Source organism: Canis aureus, chromosome 1 (genome assembly GCF_053574225.1).
Source record: "Canis aureus isolate CA01 chromosome 1, VMU_Caureus_v.1.0, whole genome shotgun sequence".
NCBI lineage: Eukaryota > Metazoa > Chordata > Mammalia > Carnivora > Canidae > Canis > Canis aureus.
The window spans coordinates 95,356,044-95,383,695 of record NC_135611.1 but is presented as its reverse complement, the minus strand read 5'-3'; the positions used below and the strand labels follow the sequence as shown (position 1 = coordinate 95,383,695).

Genomic DNA, 27,652 nt, shown 5'->3' with positions numbered 1-27,652 from the left:
GTGGAAGCCTCGCATCCACTGCCTCCTCCACCAGGCATTGCCTGACTTCCCAAGAATGCACCTGTTGCATTTCCCTGTCGACTTGGAGGCAGCTCCTGAACCACATGATGCTGGTTCCCGGCCCCCATCACCAGCCTACATGGCCCTGAGAGCCGGAGTCCAGCCTTTTGTGTTCCATGCCCAATGTGTTTTCTCACCCATCAGTCACTAGAATGTTGTAAAGGAAGTATTTAGTGCATTTCCAGGTGTAAGCAGCTGTCATCTCATAGAAAATAGCTTTTAAAGGTGATTCATTGTGTATAGAGCATATTGTGGTTTAATTATCGGTGAGTCGGCACCACTGTTAAAAATATATATTTTACATTATTCCTAGGGCCAAGCACCAGAGTGATGTTGAACAGCAAGGACTGCTATGGCAACTTTTGCAGAATAATTTTTAATTCACAAAACCCATTCAAAGACTGAAAAGTTGTATGTGACATAAGCATATGGTGAATACATCCACAAGCACATTGTTATGGTCCCTGAGGGCCTCATGATGCACTTAGATCCTCTCCAAGTGGGTTAGCATTTACGCTGCATTGATGACTTCTGAATTGCTGATACTGTGATATCCCATAGCTTTATGGTTCATCTAATTTAGTAAAATGAGACTTAAAAATCACACTCGAATAAATATTGAGCAAAGGTCAAACTAACTCTTTTCATAATAATAAAGAGATAATATTGGGAAGCATCATTGTCCTTTTCATAAAATGTTCCAGAATTACATAAGATAAATTACATTTACTTAGCACAAAATGTCTTTTTAAAATAAATTGTAAATCGTGAATAATCTGAGGGATGCATCTACAATTGTAGTTCATATCCACCTGTGCTTGATGATGTCCTTGAAATCTCCTTTCTTTTTTTTTAACATTTTATTTATTTATTTGATATATATATAGAGAGAGCACAAGCAGAGGGGAGGGGCAGAGGGAGAGAGAGAAGCAGACTCCCCACTGAGCAGGGAGCCCCTTGTGGAGTTTGATCCCAGGACCATGATCCTCAGATCATGACCTGAGCCCAAGGCAGAAGCTTAACCGACTGAGCCACCAGGCACCCCTGTCCCTGACACCTCCTAAATTCATGTTTTAAAAAGTTACTTAGTGTTTTAAAGGATATTGCAGAAGTAGGACTTCTGCCTAAAATCACTTATTGTGCAAGGTCCTCATTCTTATGCATTTTACACAAAAAGAATTTACTAGTCATAAGCCATGGCTGATGGTCATGAGAACAAGGTTAATTGTGAACAGAGAAACAAGGATGGGGGGGCAGAGAGAAACTGAGCTATTGTGATTCACTTTCCAGGAAATGAGCTCTCTGAGTTTATTAGGCATCTAGGAGGCAGTGAGACCTTCTAGAAGTCTGGCTTAGCAGATCACTTAGTGCCTGCTTTCCCAAACCGCATATATTTATAATTAAAATTCTGTTTTCTGCCAGTATCCTTGTGTTGTGAATGGGGAAGTGAAGTCCCCCTGATGGGGGAATTTAAGGAGCATTCTAACGTGGTTGTGGAAGTTACACACAGGAAAGCTAAGAAATGACAGGATTTGATACACTCACAGGTCCTAGGGCGGGAGGCATAGCCAGCACAACTTGGTAGTGGCTGCATGGCCCAGGAGCACCCAGGAGGTGGCCCTACCCAGCAGGTGCAAAGCTATGCCAGTGGGAACCCCTGGGCACATACCCATATTGGGGTCAGGATGGAACACAAAGCCTTGAAGGGATTTCACTGGTGTGTTTGGATGTCCCGGGGTCACAGGGCAGGCAGGGGAGCTTGTAACAGGAGCCAGCCTGACCACCCTGGTCCACCTGGGTGGGAGCTCACAGCCTCTGTGTAGGAATGTTGAGTCATCTGGGAAAGAAGAAGTGTTAACAATTTACAATCCAGTCATCTTCACTCTTTATTCTCATTTTCAACCTTACTTTCCTTTCCCCAGGTAAGAGAACCAAGACGCTGACATTGCCCAGTACAATTCCAAAATCTCTAAACTGTCTTTAATCACCTGAAACTGACAGAGAGGAATCGTGTTCTATTAATTAATGCTGATGTGGAACTGAGACATGTGACATTCTGCTCAGGTGTCCGTGCTGTCCCTGGGCTCTGGACCCCCGCTCCTGGCATTTTTCAGATTCCTCTGTACATTCATTATTGTCTGAAAGAAAAGAACCTCATCTTTCTGTTTTTGTTTCTTCTTTTACTTCTTTCTTCCTACCTAGCCTCATTCCACAAATCATTGGCCATGGGATTCTGGTGCTTTCAGTCTATAAATCACTACCACCTCTTCCCTCCATGGTGGAGAGTACAGAGCAATCACTGTCGCCTCAATTTTTGCATAGAAAGAATGGAAATTCAAGAAGATTAAAAGATTTACCAGACTCCACACAACAGGGAACTCTGAATTAGATCTTGTACTTAACAAACATTATTTTCTTCACAAACCCATCACCGCCTCACTAAGTTTATATGGATGTCAAATGTGGGCAGAAGGCTGTTAGAACTCTAGTTGCAGGGCATCCACCCCCATGTCCTGGGAGTGGGTGGCCAGGAGCTGAGGTGGGGTGGTGCCCTGGGAGAGGGAGTCTAGGGGCAGTAGTGCTGAGCATTCTCACATCCCTTTATCTCCACCATTACTCTCCTGGGCCATGGCAGATCATATGGTCTCCAGGGCTCTCCCAGTGGGTCCAGCTTAGGCGCCAGGAATCCCAGAACACAGACCCCAGTGGACCTGTCAACTGTTGGTGGTACAGAGTAGGGCAGGCAGGTTCAGGATAAGCAGGCAGAGGATGTCAGCCACTCCTCTGTGTTTAATGGAACCTTCGAGAAACAGGCATGGAATGGAAAATCCCATCCTTGTATCAGGACACCTACCACATTTTTGTCACTTTCGGTGCATAGCATCCTCAAAAACACAAACTTAAAAGCTTCAAGGCATGTGAATGGGAGAATTATATCTTTTAATATTTCTACTGTATTTGAAGTGGGTATTTAAAGTGAAAAAAGTAGTCAAAGTATTTTTTCTAAATCACTGCTTAAGCAGCTGTAAACATTTTTTAAGAAAAATAGCCCAGGACAGAAATATAATAGAGATTGCATACATTCATGAATCTATCTGACTCCTAACAAGCCAAACTTGGGAAGCATGGAGCATTTTCTATGTTAGAAGCATAATTATAAATCGTTAAAATACCCACTTGATCACACTACAGATCATTTTTATTGCCTTACTTGAATGCTCACTTAAGAATTTTCTCTGAAATGTACTCAGAGCAAAGACAGTTAAACAATAAAAGTGAGGTATTGTGAGACCATAATACTATCTTAGAAATAGTGTAGAAACCACTTACCCTGGCACAGCCTTTCGACATGTTTTGTTTGCGTGTGTACTGTTTTTCCCGATGGTAAGTCTTGAATGAAGGAAGGATGGTATTTGGATCCTTACAGGAAGAAGTACCAGAATTCTCTCCCGTCCTTTCCACGTGCAGCAGGCCTGTGAGGGGCTCACCTGGACCTTTCACCCCACGTGTCCGTGGCTTCTTCTGATGCAGAATCTTGGCTCTCACTGTTGTCCTTTAAACTCTTGGGAACTGGTAAAATCTTGTCATGGGTCTTTCTTTCAACCAAAGTTGGTGGGGCTTCGGAGCCCATCTGTCCAATCCCTGAGCGCGCTGACAGTCGGGTTGGAGGCATGAGACGTATGAGGGATTGATTTAAGACAAACAGTAACTCAGCATCATACTCTCAATGTTTCTTTCTTAGAGTTTTTTTCCTGAGAATTCCTACTTACTGTTTCAATCACTCAACAGTCTTAGTTGGTAGGAAAATCTAGAAGCATGTGTAGATAAAATCTCTATTCAGTGAGTAGATTCCTCCCACTTGTACCCTAGTGTGGTGCACATTATTCCGAAAAGCTCATGCCTTCAGTCTCAGAGGCAGGCATCCTGGGGGCTGATCCCTTGCTCCACGGTTTGCTATATAGTTTGGCGAAGAAACTTTCCATATCTGAGCCTCTGTTTTTCTTTCTGTCCATAAAAAAACAGCATGATTAACCCTCACACATAGGGTCATGGTATGGACTTATGGAGATCTTGCCTATGAAAAAAAATCACAATTAGCGTCCTGGACATAGTCGGATCTTAGTACGGGTGAGCCTCTTTTCTTCAGATGGGTGTCTGACTGGTTCAAGCTAGCAAAGGGGCTGATATGTGGTCCTCCTCCAGGCTCCATGACAACCCTGGATGGGAAGTTGCTGTGGGGCCGAGGACAGTGACCATGAGCACCAGGGCAGAGGCAGTGGTGCCCTGGCTGGAGGTCCAATACCTGCACATTAGGTATTTTCCCCTATGTTTTATGTTCTGTCCACAGAACGAGCCTGAGGCAAAACTGTAAGGCAGGCAAAGAAAGTGTTTTGTCATTTCCCTCCTACCTGCTCATAGATGAGCATTTCCTCCTCCACTCTGTGTGCTCGCTATCAGGTAGAAAGAAGCTCTTCTAGAAAGCAGCACGGCTGCTTCTGTTCCTGTAGAGCCTGACAGAGAGCCTGCCTGCAACTGGGGTTGGCTAAATACTGTTGAATAAATAAATGAGCGAGAACTTAACCTAGAGGAATGTTACAAAGGGGTATTTCCACTTCAGGAGGAGACTTCTCCAGATTGAAAAGCTTTTAAGACTCACAGCAAATCAAAAGTTCAATGCCATGGTGGCTCCTCAGACTCCATGGGAAAGAAGAAGAGGGATATTTTGAAAGACAGTGATCACCTCTGGCATTTTTCAAATCATACATCATAGTTTGCCCAGTGGTTACAAAGTGAATGTTGCTTATGTGTATTGTCCTTTCCTGTAGCTTATCTGCTGTAGGTCCCCGCTCATCTGGCTAAGCCTGTTGTCATTCAGGCGTTAGGCTTAAATCATTAATTCTGCTCTCTTGCTTTTTTTTTTTTAGCACTTACATGAATGAATGAGATAAATCTTTGCTTTCACTTATTTATAGAAAAGATTACATATTATGTTAGTATTTCTGAAATGTTGGTAGCCAAGGTCAGTGATAAAACATGGGAAGGTCCAGTCTCCTACACAATGGGGGATTTTCTTCTGAAACTTTGTCTCAGGTCCGTGAAATAATCCAAAAGAGAGGTAATAATAAGTGATTTTGCTTTACGAACCAGACAACAGCAACAAACGCTTGCTTGCACTTCATCCGGTTGGACTGATTGATTCATGTGTAGGCGGGCGTGGTTAAGTTGTCGTGACAAGTAAGTGAGGTGATCTAAGCGAAGTTCTTGGCTCAGGGCTTCATCCATAGGAAGCACACCACAAACATGGAATGTCACCATCGTTACCAACTTGTGAATAATTTGGTAATATATTTTCTCCTCTCCTGGATTCTCCTCTCCTGTATACTTCTAAAGCTGGTTCAAAAATGTCAGTCGGGGCACCTGCCTGGCTCAGTAGGTTAGGTGACCAACTCTTGGTTTTGGCTCAGGTCATGATCTCAGGGTCCTGGGAACGATTCTGTCGTCCAGCTCCACATTCAGTGGGAACTCCGCTTGTCCTTCTCCCTCCTCCCTTTGCTCCTCCATTCCTGCTCCTCCCCTGCACACTCTCTCTCTTAAATAAATAAATAAATAAATAAATAAATAAATAAATAAACAAATAAAAAAAATAAAGTCTAGGGCAGCCCAGGTGGCTCAGCAGTTTAGTGCCACCTTCGGCCCGCGGCCTGATCCTGGGGACCTGGGATCGAGTCCCACATCAGGCTCCCTACATGGAGCCTGCTTCTCCCTCTGCCTGTGTCTCTGACTCTCTTTCTCTATGTGTCTCTCATGAGTAAATAAATAAAATCTTTAAAATAAATAAATAAAGTCTAAAACCCAAAATTTCAGTTAATGTAAATTTCATGAAATTTTGGAAACCAATGGTCTTTTGCTGCCTAGTGGCAAAATATCGTAGAAATTGATTTGGGATGATGCAATACAAAAGCTCCTCTCTATAGAGGGAAAAAGTGATCATGCTGTAGTGTGCACAAACTTGAGGTAGAAATATTATTTGTAGGATTCTGTGTTCAGAATTCCTCAAATCAGGGCACTCTCCCCACTCCCCCAGATGCACCAAGGCATTCATGGTCACTGCAGCATGGTTTGTAACAGTCAAGCATCAACAGCTACCTAGATGTCTATCAGTGTGAGATGGGTAAATCATGTAAAGTCAATACTTAGTTCTCAAATATTTTATGAGAATGCCTTGATATCTAATAAGCAAATGATAATAAGTAAATGATAAAATGATAAGCAGATACCTAGAACTTCCCAAGTGCTGGGCACTGTTCCCCACAGTAAGCTTCTGAAGTGGGTACTATTATCATTTTACAGGCACAAATGGGCTAAGGGAATTGTCCAGGATCTCACAATAAGTGGTTGATGGTGAGGTAAACACATTTACTAAATAACACAAGGAGAATTGGGGTCTAGATGTGCTCTGAGATCTCTCAGATGACCATATCTCACAGGGTTAAGAGCCCAGGCTTTGGGGTCAGACAGCTCTGAGTAAGAACCTGGCTGTGCCACGGGCCAGCTGTCCCCTGGGCCAGATGATTGAGTACCTCTGAACCAGTTTTCAGATCTATGTAAAGAGCAGGCCCAGTTTCATGGGGTCTCATGGGGTTACGGGTGAAGGGAGCCAATGGTGGAGATGCAGGAGGGGAGGTCCTAGTGGGGGGACCCACTCTAAACCCGAGTTGGTGTGGAGATTATTTGAAAGTGAAGGCGTTTGGGAATGAACAGCTGCAGGAGGAAGCCTTCATGCAGCTAATCTGACAAAGCATCGGGTGCTGAGAGGTGAGGCTGCCTGGAGCCCCCTCCGCAGGCAGGCCCGCGCCCGGGAGAGAGACTGAAATAAACTTGCCCCGCATCCCAACTCCGTGGAGTTCCGTGGCACAGAAAAGGAAAGAGCACTCTCACCTGCATAAATAAATATTATCCCAGACTTCCCCATCTCTGATTCATTCTCCCTAAAATCCATTTGTCTTTCCTAAAGGAACTTTTTTGTTCTTTCCTTAGAAGCACTGTCTCCTCCCTCTGTCCTGGCTAAAGGAAGTCTATAAGCCTCCAGGTCAGGAGCTGGCTTCTTGTCTCGTTAACTCCTGTTTATATGAACATGCTTTTTCTCCTGTTAATCTCCCTGGCATCTGCTCATTCCAAGGCCCTTAGTCATTTCATCTGAGAGAGGCAGGGAGTCTTTCCTCCCTGACACTAGCAGGTGCTCAGTGCGTAACATCATCTTCTCCCATGACTCTGAAATCTCAGGATTCTAGTTTCGTCTGCATATTTTAAAAAGTCCAAAATGTACCCTGAGATTATAAATGAGATCATCAAGCATACTGAAATACAGAGGTAAACATTTTGAAATGGAAGCAATCTGGATTATACACAGAACATAATGTAGATTTCTTCCAATTCTGTAAAATTTTCTGTAGGTGGAAATTTGACTGCAGAGACAAACTGTGGAGACAAATTACATGAGTAGGCTATAGCGGAGGAAAACTTATAATCGAGCAAATGTGATATATGGTTAATGAGATGCATGCTTTTTATTATGCCACATGTTGATTAAAAATGAATGGTAAGCAGTACACAAAAAATGACTTGAGTTGATCCTGCTTCTAAGTGATTAAAATGAACATGAGCTCCTGATCTGCCTTCCCAAAGATTGGGGCCAGAATGGACCTTTCCTCCCTGCTTCCCTTTTGGAGGAGAAGCGTGGAGGGGTGCCTCCAGATGACAGGGACTGGGGTCTTGTGGATCCAACATGCTTCCCTGTTGAGGGGAGGGATGAGGAAGGATGAGGCAGTATTTGCTAACATTTTCCCCAGTTCCTGGGACATAGGCTGGAGCTTCTCTAGAAGGCCATTAATGATAGGAAGGATTTTATGACAGAGGGGTGGCAGCTGCTGTACCTAAGTCGGGGACCTCATGTCTGCCCTGTCTCTAATCATGGGGATCCCTACTAAAAAATCTGAAGACAAATGACTGGTGGGAAGCAGTAAATGCAGAAGACAATCATAATAAACCATACAGAATGGCTAAATGTTGGCTGGGAGAAAGAGTGGCTTCAGCATAGTAAGCTTTTTTGTATTATTTGACTTCTCTAGCTAAAGCCATCTATATTTATTTCATAAATCTGTATTTATTTTCCATGTCAACAAGGTTTTCTTGCTAGTGAGAACACAGACTACAGTTTGCTTTTTCTTGTCATTTTTTAAATTAAGAAACAATGTAACATGCAGCATTTAAAAATAAAAAATAATTTGTAATCATGCATTAATAAAAGCAAATGAGAGCACAACCTAAAATAACACATCAGTATATTAGGATATATAAATGTTTGCATAGCGGCTTGACTTAAGCAGATTATTTAGTCCTACAGCTTTTCCTACATATTCTCTATGAAGTCTTCAGGGGGATGAACTTTATACTTTCCATGCAGAACTGTGTGAAGCGTCTGAGCTTTAGCTCTATTTTCAACGTTAGCCTGCCTGTTTCTTGGATGCTGGGAGAAGGCAGGAGAGTCCTGCGTCAGGATGGGGCAGTGTGTGGCTGATTTGGTTATTCAGAAAGTCAAACAGGCAGCACATCCTGGCCTTGGTTCTCTGTGACCCTGTGTCACACATGGGCCATGTTGATAGGCCCAGATGGATGCCTGCACACGCCAGGGGTTATGTTATAAGGGCTTAGGAAACCTGAATCTTTTGTGCAGAATCATGCCTCTGCTTCACCTGGAAGAAAAAAAGATTATCTTACAAAGCAGCTTTCTGTATAAATGTCCTTGAAAAACAGGTCAGAATAAAAGATAGTCAGGGCTTCTCTTTGTAAGAGGTGCAGAAATGTGAGAAACCCATGAAGAATTGTCTTACCTCTGCTCTGGCCCCCATGGCCTTTTATCATCCCTAGGAAACAGTGAGGATATGTGGCGAAGGGGCTTACTTTTTATTTATTTCAACTTCCTTTTCAGATATGTATTTCTTTTATCCTATTGTACGCATAGTTCTTGTGTCAGAGTTCATTTTGAACTTGTAGTGACCATAATCATTTTGGTTTAACAGTATTGCTAACTCAAATTTTAAAATGCTAAGGAAAGAACTTTTTTTTTTTTGTTTTGGTTACTGAAACCACCAAAACTTTAGATAGACAATAGAAAAACAGCTATTTAATCTTGATAGAATTTTTAAAAAATATTTTACTTATTTATTCATGAGAGACACACACACACAGAGAGGCAGAGACATAGGCAGAGGGAGAAGCAGGCTCCATGCAGGGATCCCGATATGGGACTCAATCCCGGGACTCCAGGACCATGCCCTAGGCCGAAGGCAGGAACTAAACCGCTGAGCCATCCAGGGATCCCTGATCTTGATACAGTTTTAGACTTATTTGGCTAAATCCTATATAAGTTAACATTTCCTTTGAAAGCAGAATTGTGGCTACCACTCAGAAACGACTCTTAATTTTTGTATAAGTGACAGCTAAATCTTGTGATGGTAAGTATGTTTCCCTTATAAACAAAGTGGGGCTAATATCAAAATATCTGATTTGAGAAGAAAATTTTGAATGGAAAAAATTTTCATTCTGCTGCTGCAGGATTGTTTGCTTGTTCCCCTATGTTAAAATGGGCAGTTTTCCTCTTCCTTAAAAGCATTTATTTATTTAAAGTTTATTTATTTATTTATTTATTTATTTATTTATTTATTTATTTATTTAAATGATCTCTCCACCCCACATGGGGCTCAAACTTGTGAATGTGACATCAAGAATCATACATCCCTCTGAGCCAGCCAGGGGCCCTGGTGGTTAGCATCTTGAAAGAAATTAAAATCCACAGAGAATGGTTTAGAGTATTTATTTAGTAGTTCAGTGGTATTCACTCTTCCTCAGAAATTATTTAAAAATGGAGTTTTTGTTCAAGATGTCTAAAACTAGTCTGAGGTTTTTTTCCCCCATCCCTGTATTGTGCTGTAATTGACACATACCATTTCCCTGGGCCCTCACATGGTCTTTGCTCTGTGTGCACACTACCCCGGGTCCTCTCTGGGAGTCCAGATTTCCTCTTGTAACAACCCAGTCACACTGGATTAGGACTCACCCTAATGGCCTCATTTTACCTTAATCACCCCTTTATAGACCCTGTCTCCAAGCACAGTCATGTTTTGAAGTATTAGGGGTTCAGGATTCCACCTAGGAATTTGGGAGGGGGACACAATTCAGCCCATCATAGTAAGTGAAATGAATTCTCTACCTTATGAGATACTTTCATGTTGAATTAAATACATCCTGGCATCAGTTCGAATCACTGGAACTTCTCGATGAGAAATCTTCTGAAATTTTGTACAAATAACCTGTTTGACATTTCATTATTTTGAACATATACAGGAAACTAACAGGAAAGTGCTATTCTACCAATAATCTGAATTGTTAAAGAATGTCATCAAAACTATGCCTAGAGTCAAGTTTAAATGTTATATTTAATTCTTTTCATTCAGTTGACTTCTTTAATTCCTTCAAGTTGCTCATAGGATAGGCACACTATTAAACACTCATTTAAGGCATTTCTTCTAACACTAGCAATACTTCATTTTATTCTTTTGTGTCACTCTTCAAGTACCAAAAGCTAATTCATTTTTCAAAAAATAAGCTTGTGCCATGTATCAAATCACACATGCTTTTTGTGATGTTCTGGTATTGTTTTCAATAACCATACGCTTTTTAAAATATGATCTTGTTGTTATTGGAAATACTGTTTTTCTGGCTTTTTCTCCACTTTCAACCTCTTTGCCAACATAAATTTGCCTTCCAGATATCTTATAAAATGTATTTCTCCCAATCACTTAGAAAGACTGGAAAGGGAGGAGTATTGAGAAACCCAAACTAGTTTTTCTGCAGAGTCAAGGAAACCTGTCTTCTCTCTTGGGTTCATATTTCAAGAAGATAAAAGCCTACAATGTAATGATGTGTTTTAAAGATCCTTTCTTTCAACAAGATTTTAGTAATGTTTACATTGCTCTTCTTTATACGGCGCATATAACAAAAGCATGTCAATTAGAGCAGCATTTGGGACCCTGTTTCCTCCAGCTGCATTGGCCCTGGGATGTGGGTGATTCCAGGGCCAGGCCTATGGGTTTCTGGATGGTGTAGCTGTGCTTCGAAGTAGGGGAAGGTGGTGGGACACAGAGAGGTGATCGTCTCTTTTTGCTCAGCCACTGGTTTGACTTTGTGACTTGCTTCCACTAAGACCCCATAAGAAAAACCAGGAAATACTGCCTAAGTGCATGCTTTTTCCAACATATTGAGATTTTCATGTCAGAATATATTACATACATACTTATACATATTATGTGCATTAATACATATACACCCAAGAAAATCTTTTCAGTGCACTTCAGGTACATGTTGGCTTGTTTTAGGCAAGAAGAGAGATTATTCACTCACTTCCTAGAACATTGTTGAAGTAAACTTACCTGCACAGGCTAAAACTCTAGTGTTCACCCAGCACAAAGCACCCGGTTAACTGAGGTCTCAAGGGGTGATCCTTCCAGATCATACATTGGACATCCCAATCCATGTTACTGCATGTCCAATTCACTCAATAAAACTAAAGTAGAAAGGGCATACTTCCCTTGTTTTATTTATGTGTAAACGGGACAGTACTTTCTAGCTCCATAAAACATTAAAAATAATTTATAACAAGAGCATTGACTTTAAAGCAACTGAGTACAACTTTTACATGGCCTAACTATAGGAAATCATTTTAGTACATCCTTTCATGGTCTGTGAGCCTCTGGAAATAATAGGGACGGAATATTACTTTGAATAATAACAATAATTATTATTATTCCCCCAGTATTCATGAAGAAGCCAAGACGTGGGGAGATTGAAGCATCTTGTCCAAGATCATCATGGCCCCGTAATTAGCATGGTCAGAATGAGAGCTTGGGGATAGCTGCCCACTCTCTTAATCCCAGCAACATCTTCCCTTCTACCTCAGAGGTCTTAAAATAAAACGAATAGCATGAGTGAATAATGAAGCTCAGATTTCCTAGGGGCTCAGAGTAGAGGCTTAATATTTATTTATTTTTAAAGTCACTGAGACCTGTTTCTATAAGTGGCATCACTCATATTTTGAAATAAGACATTGATATAAAAGTCTTTCTTAGGACACAGATATTTTAGATCTAAAATGACAAATATGTAAGAGGCATCTTGAAAGATCATCTGTTGACTTTAACACAGAATTGCGGTGACTCACGTTACACTAGGGACCATGGCTCTGAGTGAACCTCCCAAGGATCCTTTCTCATGATTTAGATCCTTACTGGTGTGACTGCTAACTAAACTCAATGCAAGGTTGACAGCTTTTCAGAAATGTCACCTGTTCCTAAAACAAACTATTTTAGAAACATGTATATTGCACATGAGTGGGTCCCAAGCCATAAACTCGACTTACCTTCAGCGCAGCTACCGTGGAAACAGAAAACTTCATCAGACATCGTTTGTTCCTAATAGTGGATGAAACTTTCAATTGTGATGCCATTAAGGTGATTGAAGATTGAGTCCACGTCCAACTGAAGTGTTCCTGATGATTAGCAGGGAGGGTTTTTGTTGGTTTGCTTCTTAGTGTTAGGTGAGCCAACAGGCATGCCAGAAAGACAAGCCCGTGAAACTCCTCACACTAACTCATCAAAATTGTAAGACAGTTTTCTCTTGTTCTTAACTTTATGCACAAAAATGCTGGTTTCCCCACGTGCCAGAGAAATGGGGAAAGAATTTGGATGGAGCCGATTTTGTCCAGGTCCAAGTGGAGGGGAACTCTGTCTGAACGTGGGCAGGGAAGTGCTGAGAAATTGCCAAGGCCTGTGTGCAGTCCCCAGGAAAGCTCCTTCCTGCTCCCATGGGGTCTTCATCCTGTCACTTGTTAGAATAGGGCAAGAGTGGGCCTTTGTTCCTGCCAGTCTGTGTTTGGCCTCTATATCCAAGTCTGTTCTAGAAACACCAAAGGAAATGTAGATGAGGCAAACAATAGATTATACCACCTCTTAAGAGATAGACATTAGCTTAGCAAAAATATATGGGATCATTTCGGTAATGAGCCCCAAAAGTGTGAATGACATACTAGTAGAGAGCTCTCCTATGCCAAAGTCATTTCACTTAATTTCTGTATCTTTAAAGAAATGTATTTTTGATTCATATCCAAAGAGACAATTGATCATTCTACAAAAGACAAAAATACTGTAATTCCTTAAAATGAGAATGAATTAAAATAATCGCACAGGTGTACCCACATACATACATACATTCCAAGTATTTGTATATAATTAAGATCATATGTGATGAATGTTTTGTTTTGTTTTGTTTTGTATGCAGATTCTCAGAAGTTGTAAAGAGTGCTTTCCAAATCTCTTCTTTTCATAGGCTGTTAAGACATTATTGCCACTTGAAATATTTCTTAAATAGTATTCTGTCTAAATTCCATTAAAACAGAAATAGAAATTCCTTTTGCTATATGGCATTGTCATCACACAATCTGAAGTACAGTGTTCAGAATTTATATTCAATAAACAAAGTGCTTCAGAAGGAAGTAATGTTATCTGAGGAAAATAAAACAATTTGTTAAAATATCCTTCCTGGGAAATGATTTCGTTACACGGTTTATACGGAGGTTTAAAATTGTTGTCAGTTACACTCAAATAAATATTGACTTCAGTTCTTAAGTTGAATTATAATTTTGGCATCACTGTGACTGTAGGAGCTGATATCCCTCCCTTGATTATTGATCTGCACGTCTTGGATAATGACCCTGAGATAGAAGGCAAGTAACACGATGCAGAGCTTGACAGATGAGCTGCCTCTGCCAAATGCACCCACAATAGTCAAAATGGCGGCCCAGGCTATGGCCACAGTGGCCAACACTCATGGACCACCTACCTCCAGGCAGGTGTGGGAACATGACTTTTCAGATCCTATGTCACTGAATAGCAGCTCAACCTTTGGAGTTAGGTTTGACCAAGCTGGTCTTGTAGATGAAGGAAGTGTGGCTTGCAGGAAGCCAAATAACTGTTAAGACCATGTGCCAGAGAGTAGTGCAGCTGATACACCAGGCAGCTCCTGCTCATGCCAGCCTGTGGTTCCTGCAGGAAGGTAGGGATGGAGAGAGCACATGCCCCACATCCTATCTGGCACATAGAAACAGTGGAAAGGGTTGACCCTTGGCATAACAGTTGCTAAACCTTGGAAAAAAGCTGATGTCAGGCAACGATTACACTTTCACTGAGCAAGAGAGAGATGAGTGAGGGCCTCCTGGTTGATGTTTCATTCCCTAGCCAAGAGAAAGTATGTGACTGTCTGAGACTGGCACTGCCGTCGCATTTGAGTTTTCTGTATTCTCCGTTCCATCTCTTCATCCCTGCTTGTCATGGCTTACAACCCGGAGTCGTGATTGGCCTTGGTTTGGTCTGGTCTGGTTGTTAAGCCAGATCTGGTGTTTCATGAAGCAGAACAACCAGGCAGGCATCCTTCTTGGCTGAGCTGAGAGCTTTGCTCCTGGGCTGTATGGTACTAACTACAGGTGGATAGGGGAGTCTGTCCTTCCAGGGCAGGTGAGCATAAGAAAAGGTCGACTCTTTGGTTCCCTGATTTTATTAGTGTTATATGAAGGAGTATTATGAGAACATCTTTGACAGTCTGGATGATAAAACTTGGAGAGATCAAAGGGCACAGAACTTGGAGTTTTGACTGTGGGTTCCAGAGAAGTGCTAGCTAGAACTTAGGTCGATTTAGCATTTGACATTAGAGACACATCACAGCTTAGCACCCCTACTGTTTGCTTTCAGAGCATAAACCAATAAGGTTCTTGGGGTTCCAGCAAGGAACCTTATGGGGGCAGCATTTCCTATTAAGATGCTGTGTTGATGGAAAGACTTAGGTTGCTATGGCTTCCCTATAGCATTGGCCATTGGGGAAAATTGATGAGGCATCTGATGAAGAGTCCATGGAATCAATTTTAAGATGGGATTTGAAACTTCAGGAGCAGACTCTAGAATGCTCAGAGCAGAAAGAGCTCTGGTTGAAATCCTGGTCCAGAGGAGGCAGGAGCAGGTTCTGGGGCTCAGGTGACAGGACAGTAAAGCCCAGCCTTCCCGTGGACTTCGGAGGTGCAGAGAAATTGTTTCCATAGGAGTTGTGATCTCTACAGCCTCCTGAATATTGATGAGCGGGCGTTAATGCAAGACCTCAGGGGTGCGGGGAGTAGATCTGCTGATAGGAGACAACTAAACTCATTTCATCTGAAACCCACCCATCCTTTTTTTTTTTTTTTTTTTCTGCATAAAAGTGCACAACAGGTTAGTAAACGCAGTCGAAGAGAAACTGCCAGGACAGGGAGGAGAGGGTGCGTGGAAATGCACTTCCTGTGTGTTGGAGTCTGTGCTTTCTTGTAGTTTTTCTTGTATGTGTGCATTACCCTTCAAAACATCCATTAAATCATTTGTAACATATCAATGATTAATATGTATATATACAGAAGCATCACCCTTTTTAAAAAAAAAGATTGTATGTATTTGTTCATGAGAGACACACTGAGAGAGACAGAGACACAGGCAGAGGGAGAAGCAGGCTCCCTGTGGGGAGACTGAGGCGGAACTCCATCCCAGGACTGTGGGGTAATGACCTGAGCCGAAGACAGGCATCCCGAATCACCCATCTTTAGGTTTTCCTATATGCCGGTGGTTATATTCAAAACAACACCATGAGAAATGAGTCACATATTCCTTATAACAACCTCCTTTGATTTCATGCTGGCCTTTCTAGCATGAGGCCAGGTGCCTGTGGCTGAGCAAGTGCACCCCTCTGTCCTGTGGTCTCCCGGGTGCTCCTGAAGTGCTGCTACCCTGGGGCACCCTGACCACACACAGTGGCCACTGGGATTGAAATCCGAAGCCTCAGAATCTGGTCCTGGCCATGCTGGATAATAGCTATCCTACCTCTGCAGAGTCTTCTGGCTTTTTTAGACTTTGATTTTGCATTTGTACATGAAGGGTTTTGAATGAAAGAACACTGTCTAGGGCCCTTCCAGCTCTCAAATCCCAGAGTCTAGGATTCTTACTGCTCGGGCTGCAAGTTATCACTGTGCTTGATTGCCTTGGGTGTGGGGTTGCGTGTGAGCATCTTAACTGCTTAATGATTAGGGAAATGGTTTAGGGGAAGAGCAACTTTCCAAAAGTCAGCCTTCGAGGGTAGCAGGTTTATAGCCAGCTTAATGGTACCGCTGAAATTTAAATCACCCTGCAAATAAGGAAAACTTAGAACAATGGTGACTAATCCAGGCCCTGAAGAAAGGTTGTCCCATCCCCCTGAGATGCTGGCAGCATTTCTACAAAGCAGGCAGCCGCTTGCATATTAACAAAGTGGAGCATCCGTCCCTGGCTGGCGTGAGAAGTGACGACGTGAACTCCGTGTTCTGCGGTCACATTGATCCCTGTCTCCGTTCTCTCCCAGGGTTTTCCAGGAAACACAAACGCAGACAGTGTGGTGCATTACAGACTCCAGCCTCCCTTCGAAGCCAGGTTCCTGCGCTTCCTCCCCTTGGCCTGGAACCCCAAGGGCAGGATCGGGATGCGGATAGAAGTGTACGGATGTGCATACCGTAAGTGGTGTTACTCCCCCACCGAGGTCCATGACAGAGGGACATGCTCCGAAGGCCACGCTGAAATCTCAGCTTGGCTTTTTTCCAGCCTTTTAAACATCTCTGTATATGAAACTGTTTTTGTTGTTTTGTTTTTAGTTTTTTATTTTTATTTTTTATGGAAAGCCTGGTGTCTTTTATAGTTGAATGTAGAGGTGCACCTGCACTGAGCCTCAGAGTTGTAGATTCCCAGAGGAGAGCAGGGTCCCTGTTTTAGAGTGGGCACTTTGTGACATTAACGACGTCCAAATCCAGAACCGTAATTCACGGTGACAGATGCTACTCTTGTCTGACACTGAGGTGACCCTGAGTTGGGGACGCATGTGACAGCAGGTGCTTTTGTTTTCCCCGTACTTCCACGATGACTCCGTGCTTCTCCCATAATCACTGCTTGTGCCCCTACTTCCCTCTGCGTGAACCTTCTTTTGAACATCATTAATGTGTTGTGTCCCCCCTCTTTCCCCCACTGATGAGGAGGGTGACAAGAACCGCAGCCAATGTGAGCATGAACGCAAGCATGAGCGCATTCAACGAAATGTGTGGGGGAATGGACTCTACAGTTGCCATTTTGATGATCCAGAATATACTGGAATTTCTTCCATTAGTACAGAGAGAAAAAAAATTACTTAAAAAAAAAGTCTTCCGGAAAACAGGAGAATGAACCAGAGAGTATGGTGGATGGGAATGTCTTGGGAGGTTGGGTCTTTGGGTCACACTTCATTTCATACCTGCTCAGAGCGTTAGCTTTGCAGAAGACGGCACCATACACAGAGTACTTAATGCGTCAGACCTGAGGCCTACAGACGTTTTCTCATCCCCCTCTCGCACCAGCCACGGCCCCTTATGGTAGTAAGCTCAGCATGTCAGGGGAGGGAGAATCTTCTCCTTGGAGAAATGTAGATGTTTGCCAGAGCTATTACATACTGGATCTAGGATTTAAAAACTGGGTCTTCTTTTTTTGCCGTATTTGGCTCTTGTAACTACTATATTATCCAGGCTTCCATTTCTTTATGCCCTCCCGTGCCCTATAAGAATTTATCTGACACCTGGTATTTGCAAAGAACGGTGTTAGGGATTGGATGTGGGGGACCCTGCTTAAAATGATTCACTTTCTTTGTCAGGATTTTATGAGAAGTCATAAAATGGTACAAAACAAACGTAAAATATTGGAACACGACCCTGGGGCATAGGGAGTAGAGCGGTCAGACGGTTTTCCAAGTGAAAGGCCTGGGACGTGAGCCGGGGGGAGTGGGGGGCTTCTGGGAGGGAAGCAGGGACACACACACAGTGGCCACAGGGACTCCCCGCTTCTGTGGGCTTGGGGATCATGAGGGGTGTGGGCACTGTGGGGCGCAGGGAGAGCTCGCATAGCAACGGTACCATCACCCCTTTGCTAACCCCACAGACGGTGAGACTTCTGGAGGTGAGGCCCATGGTCCCAGAAGCAACCCCATCCAGCTTCGAGGGTCACTTTCGGCCTTGGCTCCATCCGTACTGTTGAGGAGGGGCTCTACCTTCCCTTGGTTTCCAGACCCTGCCTCTGTGCTGGTGTTTCTGTACAGAATACAGCAGAGCTGGTGTTGCAGTGTGGGCCCCCACCCCCACCCCTTTCCATTGGTCATCTCCTTCCATCCTATTGTTTCTGAGGTGCATCAATGTGCACGACTGCCAGGGGCTGGGACATCTGATATTCACTTTCTCTTTGATCCCATAAAATGAGCTTCTCCATTCTCCCATTACTCTGGAAACAACTTCAGGTTTACCGACTTCAAAGCAGAACCTGCCCTTTGATGGAGATTTGCCATTAGCTTGATGTTCTTTGTGAGGAGATATTACTGCAGATCCTTCAGGTAGAGGTCAGACCCAGGGAGACCGAAGCTGTGAGCCTGATGCCTGGAAGGGCCGGTGGGCTGTCCTGCTGTCGTGGGGCCAGTGTGCATCCTAAATCCAGCAAACATGAGCTTTCGGGGACAAGGGGCCCCTAGCATAAAAACATTAGACTGATGATAATCATTGCTACTTGTAAAACTACACAGAGTAATCGTAGGGCCTCTGTATTGTCTTCATTTTTATTATTAATAGGAGTAATTGTTCAAGCGTAGAGCTTTGCACTTTTTAGTTTTGCCAGTAATTGAGTATGATATGGTTTATAGCCCAAAGTGCTAATTATTGTCTTCTTTCTCCCCATTTCTATTTTCACTGCTCTGTTGATATTGAGAAACTGCCCAGATTGCTTATCTTGGCAGATAATGTCTCTTAGATGCAAGTTGTCTTTTTGGTTTCATTTCTTTAAACTCCAATTACAATGACATTCGCTATTGCTATAATCACCATGCATTTTCCCGGCCTGGAGCACACGCGTTCTCTACCTGAAAATCTCTCCCACCCTCAACTTTAAGAGTGGATGTGGAGTGTGTGGGGTCTTCTCAGTCCTTCCTCCCGCCAGCAGCCCCACCTGTCCAGCACCCATCTTCTCAATGGACTTGTTCTAGACTTTGTATTCCACTCTTAAGAGATCTCTGTTTGGGTGTCCTTCACTTTCTCAAATGTTCAATAACTTTTACACACCGTTTGATCAATCCCAAACTGGTATCCTCGACGCAGGTCTCTGAAGCCACAGATACCGATACCAGTCCCAGGTCCACCTTCTTTCCTTTCCCAATTGTTATTCATCGTTTGGGCATCTTCTCTTCCTTCTTCTCTGCCTTCTAGTTTGTCTCCCCATGTTCATGGTCAGTGTCTCCTCAAGTGCTCTCTTGAGCTTGTACCATCATGTGGTCTGTGCTCTCATAATGTAATCTTATGCTTATTAGTGTGTTGATTGTTTGAATAAGAGAAGGGAGAAAGAAGGAGGGCAGGACAGAGGGGAGAAAAGGGGAAGGAAAGGAGTGCATGAATCCTTAGGAATATGGAATATGTAGGCCCAGAATGACCAACACCGTGGGGATCTATCTCCCAGTCATGTACGTAGCACTCTGGTTCTGTGTCAAATCCAGCATTGAAAATAAAATCAGTAAGCAGGGAAGAGGAGAAGGGAATAAAACATGTAATTGGCTGTTTAAAATATTGTGTTTATTTGGGGCACCTGGGTGACTCAGTCAGTTAAGCTCTTGATCTCAGCTCAGGTCTCTATCTCAGGGTCATGAGTTCAAATCCTATGTTGGGCTCTGTGCTGGGCATGGAACTTACTTTAAAAAATTTAAATATTGTGTTTATTTAAAATATATATTGACTATTGCAGCAAAAATTTAGAGGTTTTATTTAGCAACCTCAACACGTGCCTATATTTATATCCCTGCTGTTAACATTCTATTTTATATATAATATATAGTTTGTATGTTTTGGGTTTTTTTTTTTAAAGATTTTATTTATTTGCAAAAGACAGTGCACAAGGAGAGGGGAGAGGCAGACGGAGAGGGAGATGCAGACTCCCCACTGAGCAGGGAGGCCGATTTGGGGCTCAATCCCAGGACCCTGAGATCATGACCTGAGCCAAAGGCAGATGCTTAACCGACTGAGCCACCCAGGCGCCCCTATAGTTTATGTTTATACATAATGAGATATACATATTCATTGATCCATGTAGATTTTGATATTCTTCCTTCCTTTGTATCAGTCCATATTTTCACGTATCATTTTCCTTCCCCCTCTAAGACTTCATTTAATATTTTTTTGCAGCATAGATCTGTGGGTGAGGAATCTTTCACTTTTTGTAGGTCCGAAGAGAGTTGGTATTTTGCCCTCACTTTTGAAAGTTATTTTCAGTCAGTATAGAATTCTAGGGTAACCTTTCTTTGTTCATCACTTTCAAGATGATGCTCTTCTGTTTCCTCACTTGCATCCTCTCCACTGAGAAATCTGCTGCCATCTGTAATTATATTTCTCTGAATGTGACATGCCTTTTTTTCTCCAGCTGCTTTTAAGATTTTGAATAATTTGTTTCTGGTTTGATTTGGTTTTGTTTTATTCTGTTTCTTGTGTTTGGAGCTCATTGGGCTATTTGGATTTGTGGGCTTATAGTTTTCATTGGCTTTGGAAAGTTGCAGCCATTGTTTCTTCAACTATTTTTTTTCTCAATTTTCCCCTCTTTTCTTTCAGGGAATGACCCAATTATCATTAGAGAAAACATGCATTAAGCTGTTTGATTTTGTTTTGTCACACGACTTCACTGATGTCCTGTTTATTTTCTTAAATTATTTTTTTTCCTCTTTGTTTCATTTAAAAATATTGCTATTGTTGTGTCTTCAAGTTCACTGGCCAATTTTTCTGCAATGTTTAATCTGCCAGTAATCCCATTCAGTGTATTTTTCAACTCAGACATTGTAATTTTCACTTTTTTAAAAGTATCTTTTGTGTATCTACTTGACTTTTTGAACATATGGATGGCAGGTATAACAACTACCTTAATGTCTCTCCTTGCTAATTATATCTGTGTCCGTTCTGTTTTGATTGATTGTTTTCATTGTGCATCATACTTTCCAGCTTCCTTGTATGCCTGGAAATTTTTGAGTAGATGCCAGACATTTTGATTTTACCTTGTTGGATGCTGGACATTTTTACTTTCCCATAGCTTGAGCTTTCATCAAGGATACATTGAATTGAAGGCATTTGATCCTTTTAGGTTTTACTTTTAAAATTTGTTAGCTCATACCAGAGCAGTGTTTGGTCTAGGGTAATTATTCCCACCTCTGCAATTCCCACCAATGGCAGAGACTGGTGAGGTTTCCAGTCTGGATAATACAGTAGGCACTGTTGCCGTGTGCATGCCAGCACTCTTTCCCATTCATCCTTTTAGATGGTTCATTTCCTGGTTTTGATGGGCTTCATCACTCACACACATTGATCAGTACTTTGCTGAATGCTGATCACCAGTGTTCTCATTATTTATCCTTCTTTGCAACATGCTTTGCCTGTGGACTCCAGGTGTTCTGTTCCTACCAGACCTCTGACTGTCTCTTCTTCTCAGGGCATCTGCTGGGCTCTGCCCCAGTTGCTCCTTCCTACTCTGTACCTGGAAATTGTCTCAAGGCAGTGGCCCAAGTGGTGTTCCAGGGATCATCTTGTTTGTCTTTCATCTCTTGGGCATCATGTTGCTTTATGTGCCTCTCCCTTCCACTATTTTTTCTGGCTTCAAGTGAGAGAAAAATCTGGTTATTCTTATCTTGTTCAGGAGCAGAGGTTGTAAATGCAGCTTCCACTCATGGCACTGCCTTTTCTTTGCCCAGTGCTCTAACATAATAGTGTAGCCAACACCCATATTTCAGGTACTGTTGTACACACTGTCTAGATGTTGAGTTATTTAATACTCCATATCAATGCTTCATCGGAAAGGCCTCTTCATCCTCTACAGATGAGGAAATGGGTACAGACAGGTTAAGGTTTTCTGCAATAGAATCAGGATTTGGACTCTCACAGGGCAACTCCAGCCTTTTCTCTGAGCTACTGCTCTGTGTTGTTCTGAAAGGCTGTTTGTGGGACCAGACCCAGAGGCTATTAGTCTATCAGCAGAAATTTAGTTTCGCTACTGGTAAAAATGGATTTCCTTCCCTAAATGGCTAGTATGTGTGGGCCCTTTTTTTAATAATAATGTTAGTGATAGTCGTCAAAATATAACCTCAGTTAATAAAACTAATAATTATAAGTTAAAATCATGTGATTTTGGAAAAACACTTCCTATTTTCAATTAAGTATCACGTTTTCTATTTTGGAATGTAAGTTATGTTCTCTTAAGATAGGGAAAACTATTGCTTCACATTTTAATTCATAATAAGTGACCTCTACTTCAAGTACCCCAATTATTTAATTAATTGAATTACATACAAAGACCTTTGTCATGAAGCCTTCTTGTAAAAGTTAAGTGTGCTACTAAGTGGTAATTTAATGCATTATTTTGGTGTTTTTATTCAAATAAATATTAGATTGGATTATTTGTATTAATTAGGGACATTTAAAATTATATTATATTTATATACAAATATATAAAATTATGTTTAATTAATATTTATATATATTATATACACATATATAATACATATATACAATAAAGATTTAACCTTAATGGACTGATAACAAGGCCACCTTAGCACCACCAGTGAACTCTAAGACTTGGAAAGTTGGCTTCTCTAGATGGGTCTGTAACCAGTGGCATGAAGGTCAGGGGAGCCTCTACGTAGTGGAAATTGCACTCCAGGGGACCTATCGGGGTGGGGTTGCGCCCATCCACACACACTTGGAGAGTTAGCTCCTGCTAACTCACTGAGCTAAGTATCGTCTGTCCCACAATATGATGTTTTGATGTTTTGGTTTAATTTAGAAAAACCTATTGCCTCTAAAAATTGTGTTTGAGTGATATATGTTTAAAATGGTATTTTATATTTACTGACTTGTCAGTTTGTTTTCAAATATTCAGATTGATTTATGAATGTTTGTAAGTAAACAACATTTTATAGAATGGATTCTCTTTGATGAGGTCTATAATTGAGTTTCTAATCTAATTCTTCCTGTTGTAAATCATCTTTGTGATAATGTGTGCTCTTACGTATCATGTGGGCTTCACAGAGAGACTTCTTGATCAAAAGTATAGCCTATTGTTCGAACCATCTTGGCCACTTTATGGTGCCTATCTGTAAATCGCATGTGACAAGTACTCTGTGATTGGTAAGGTCTTAAATCCTTTCTTTCCAGATCCTTCCCAGAGAAGAACCCCCTTGCTCTTATTTCCTCCATCCTGACTGTGAGCTTCCTTGTTGCTAGTCTAGTTTCCTTAGCAACTCACAGTAGGACTAGGATATTCCTGGTGAAATGCATCCTTTCATGAGAGCAGAAGTGAGAAAGTGAGAGTAATCACGTCAGCTCTGGATGGGCCAGGCCATGTCTATCCTCTTGGGTTTCATCTCAGCATCAGCATGGCATGTGGCACCTAGTAGGTACTACGTCCGTATTAAATGAAAATGGAGCTATACTTGGGGAAGGAATGGAAATTAAGGGGGGAGAGAAAATCAGGCGCAAATGGTCTTTTTTTAAAGATTTTATTTATTCATGAGAGACACAGAGAGAGTCAGAGACACAGACAGGGAAAAACAGACTCCCTGTGGGGAACCCAACATGGGACTCAATCCCAGGACCCTGGGATCACGACCTGAGCCGAAGGCAGATGCCCAACCACTGAGCCATCCAGGTGCCCCAGAAATGGTCCTTTGATAACAAAACTGTATTTGCCAAAGCAAAATCCCTGCCAAAGTGGAATCTAAAGCTACGGAAGACTATCAATATAAAACCAATCTTTTTGGTGTCCATCCGAAGATGAATGGATAAAGAAGATGTGGTCTATGTATACAATGGAATATTCCTCAGCCATTAGAAACGACAAATACCCACCATTTCCTTCGACGTGGATGGAACTGGAGGGTATTATGCTGAGTGAAATAAGTCAATCGGAGAAGGACAAACATTATATGGTCTCATTCATTTGGGGAATATAAGAATTAGTGAAAGGGAATAAAGGGAGAGAAAAATGAGTGAAAATATCAGTGAGGGTGACAAAACATGAGAGACACCTAACTCTGGGAAACGAACAAGGGGTAGTGGAAAGGGAGGTGGGTGGGGGGTTAGGGTGACTGAGTGATGGGCATTGAGGGGTGTACTTGGCAAGATGAGCACTGGGTGTTATGCTATATGTTGGCAAATTGAACTCCAATAAAAAAATTTAAAAAAAAACAATCTTTTCTATTACTACACAGGAGCCAAAATATTTACCTATTATTTTTACCTCATAAACATATATTCCAGAATAGCCACAAATGAAGTGTATTGAATTATGCAACAGGTGACCAATGAAAATAATTAAATTTGGGATTTCCCATCTAAAATAGGGTTTTTAATTTTTAAATCAAAGAAGTATCACAACGTGTCCAGCCGTGAGCTGGTTCTTATCCCTGCTACCTGTAAGCAGTCAGGAATCCCGCACAGAGAGCATCACTGGTTGATTCTACAGAGTGCAGGATGACACATGTCTGTAAAGGACCAGGTAGCACACATCTTAGGATTTGTGGGCACCTGTGCTCACTGCCACTATTGTTTTTTTGTTTTGTTTTGTTTTTTTGTTTTTTTATGAACCTTTAAAAATGAGCTCGTGGGGCTAGACAGGCTACAGAGTGGGTCATTTCAGAGGAAGAGGAGGTATAGCCTCATATTCCAGACTTCTAAAAGCAATTCCTGAATTTTATCTATGTTGTTTTTACCCTCTACACCGAGTTTAAGTTTGTTATCATTTAAGGTTTTAATGAAACTATGAAAAAAAAAAAAGAAACTATGAAGACCATTACAAGATGTATTGTTTGAAGTGGTTTTATTTTACTCAGCTGACTACATATCTAGATTATAATTCAGTCCCCTTATAGGCTTAGAGAACCTGTCAAAATGCATGTTAAATGTGCCTCATAAGGATATAATGTGATGATGAACATGTGGTTGATTATTCTAGGTACAAGTGTTAGTGATCTCACCAGAGAGAAAACAAAAACATTAGAACAAAAGGGTTTTAAGGCCATTCTTTTGTGTTTTCTATAAATCCAATAAATTTTTCGCTACTCCATTTTGCCTGAGGGAAATGTTCCAGGAAATATAATTGAAGTTCTTTAGAGCAGTGGTTCTCATGTATAGCCACCAGACCAGCAGCGTCAACATCACTAGCAGATATGTTAGAAATGCACATTGTCTGGTCCCAGCCCAGGCCAGCAGTCATGGCTCTAGGATGGGGCCCAGGAATCTGTGTTTAAGCCACATGCCAGGACATCCTCATCCCTAAGAAGACCATTATTACTCTTACAAAGCCATAGTGGCAAGAGGGAAGATGAGGACAAATAATATCTGATCAAAAGAAGCCTGACAAAATAATTCATGGAGCAAACATTTCTTGTTTGCTAACTGAAGAAATGAGCCTTACTTATTACCATCACCTTGCAGTGATGTGCCAACAGATAAATGTCTACTGGTAAAATGTGAAAGCATTTAAATCCTTCATTATCAAATTTTCATTACTTTATTGTTATCTGACACGCTAAAGGACATCATTTGAATTTGACAAAGGGTTATGTTTTTATCAGGCACATTTATTTAACTAAGCAATGAAGAATAATTGCTTGCTTCCATGACTTTTAGACACACTGTGGTATTTATATATTTTCTACTATGTATGTGAATCAAAATCAAACTCCTGAATTTTCAAAAGGTGGCTGCATGAAATATATGATTCCTTAGAGGATTTACTATAAATACTTCAGTTTGTCTGAATGAAATACAGGTCCCAGTGTACATTAGCTACACTTTTGTGAAGTTAAATAAACAACATCGTATCATTGGCTCGAAAGACATGTTTCCTGTTTCACTGACTTTCTCTTGCACCTACATTTTTTTACACATACGCATTTATTTAAAATTTTCTTTTTAAAAATGTATTTGAGAGTAGTGTACACACAATGTTACATTAGTGTCAGGTGTATGACGTACTGATTTGATGACTTTATAGGTTCTATGAGACTCACCATGAGTGTAGCTGCTGCATGTCCCCATAGAACTCAATTACAATATTGTTGACTATATTTCCTATGCTGTACTTTTCATACCATGACTTATTCATTCATTCTATAACTGGAAGCCCATGCCTGCCACTCCCCTTGACCTGGTTTACTCATCCCTCTACCCCCTTCCCTTTGATAACTGCCAGTTTGTTATCTGAATTTGTAGGTCTGATTCTGCATTTTGTTTGTGTATTCATTTCTTTTGTTTTTAGATTCCACATATGAGTAACATGGTATTGTCTTTTTAATCACATATATGGTATGTCTTTTTAATCACAAGAACATCTCATCCTTTTATGTGTGAAATATGAAAAATACAAGAGTTTTTTCTGGGTAGCAGGAATTCCTTTGTGTACCTCTTGTTCTGTCTTCAATTGGTTTGACCAATGTTCTTTTTATGTTAATAATGAAAGTTTTTCAATAAACAGAATGCAAGTGATTTTGATAGTCGGAAAAATAAGACTATCAAAGTGGAGGGACCACTCTTCGTAGCGGTAATGTGCTACAGTGGGGAGTGATTTCAACTTCTTTATGATCTTCATTTTTAACAGGATAAGAAGTGGCCAATACAAAGGCAGAAGCAATTGGACTTAGTCAACAGAAGTATTTCTAGATGGCACATTTTAGAGAAAATGTCAGAAAAGGCAAAGATGGAGTTTAGGGATCTCAACTACTGGTATCATGGGAAGATTGGCAGCACCATTTCTCCATGCCTGCATGTGTTTGTGTCAACTTACTCATTTCAATGCATGAGTAAAGGTTATACTGAGATTACTTTTTTATGTCTCCCGTTGTAGGATCTGAGATGGTTAATTTTGATGGAAAAAGCTCCTTGCTATACACATTTAATCAGAAATCCATGAGTCCAACAAAAGATGTTATTTCTTTGAAATTTAAAACCAGGCAGACTGATGGGATTCTACTCCACAGAGAAGGACAAAATGGCAAATACATCACCCTGGAGTTAGTTAAAGGAAAACTCATCTTATCCCTTAATTCAGGTAAAAAAAAACAAACCAAACAAAACAAAACTACAACTTGGTGTTTTAAAAAAGATGCTTATTTAGATGAAAGTACCTTTTTGTACTTAATTTTTTATAGTTAAGTAGTTAATTTATCCTGAAAACAGAAAACAGAAACTTTTGAGAAAGAAAGAAGACCCTATAAATTATTATTCTGGAGCAATAGTGTAAACCAGAACGGTCTAGGCAAATGGAACCATGGTCACCCCACAGTTGAGGTGTGCTACAGACAACATGTATACATCTTGAATATACCTTCCTGTAAAAAGTTTTATAGCTTGGTA

At 41.3% G+C, this 27,652-nt stretch overlaps 1 protein-coding gene across 2 annotated transcripts in view; it reads left to right on the top strand.

The window, feature by feature from the left end:
- Positions 1–27,652, top strand: part of LOC144320789 (contactin-associated protein-like 3) — a 197,480-nt gene that overhangs the window by 76,474 nt on the left and 93,354 nt on the right. For both annotated transcript variants that reach the window (XM_077909755.1, XM_077909750.1), the window contains exons 4-5: positions 16,582–16,729; positions 27,144–27,347. In XM_077909755.1, coding sequence (XP_077765881.1) covers positions 16,582–16,729; positions 27,144–27,347 — 352 coding nt within the window. The remainder of the gene's footprint in view (positions 1–16,581; positions 16,730–27,143; positions 27,348–27,652) is intronic.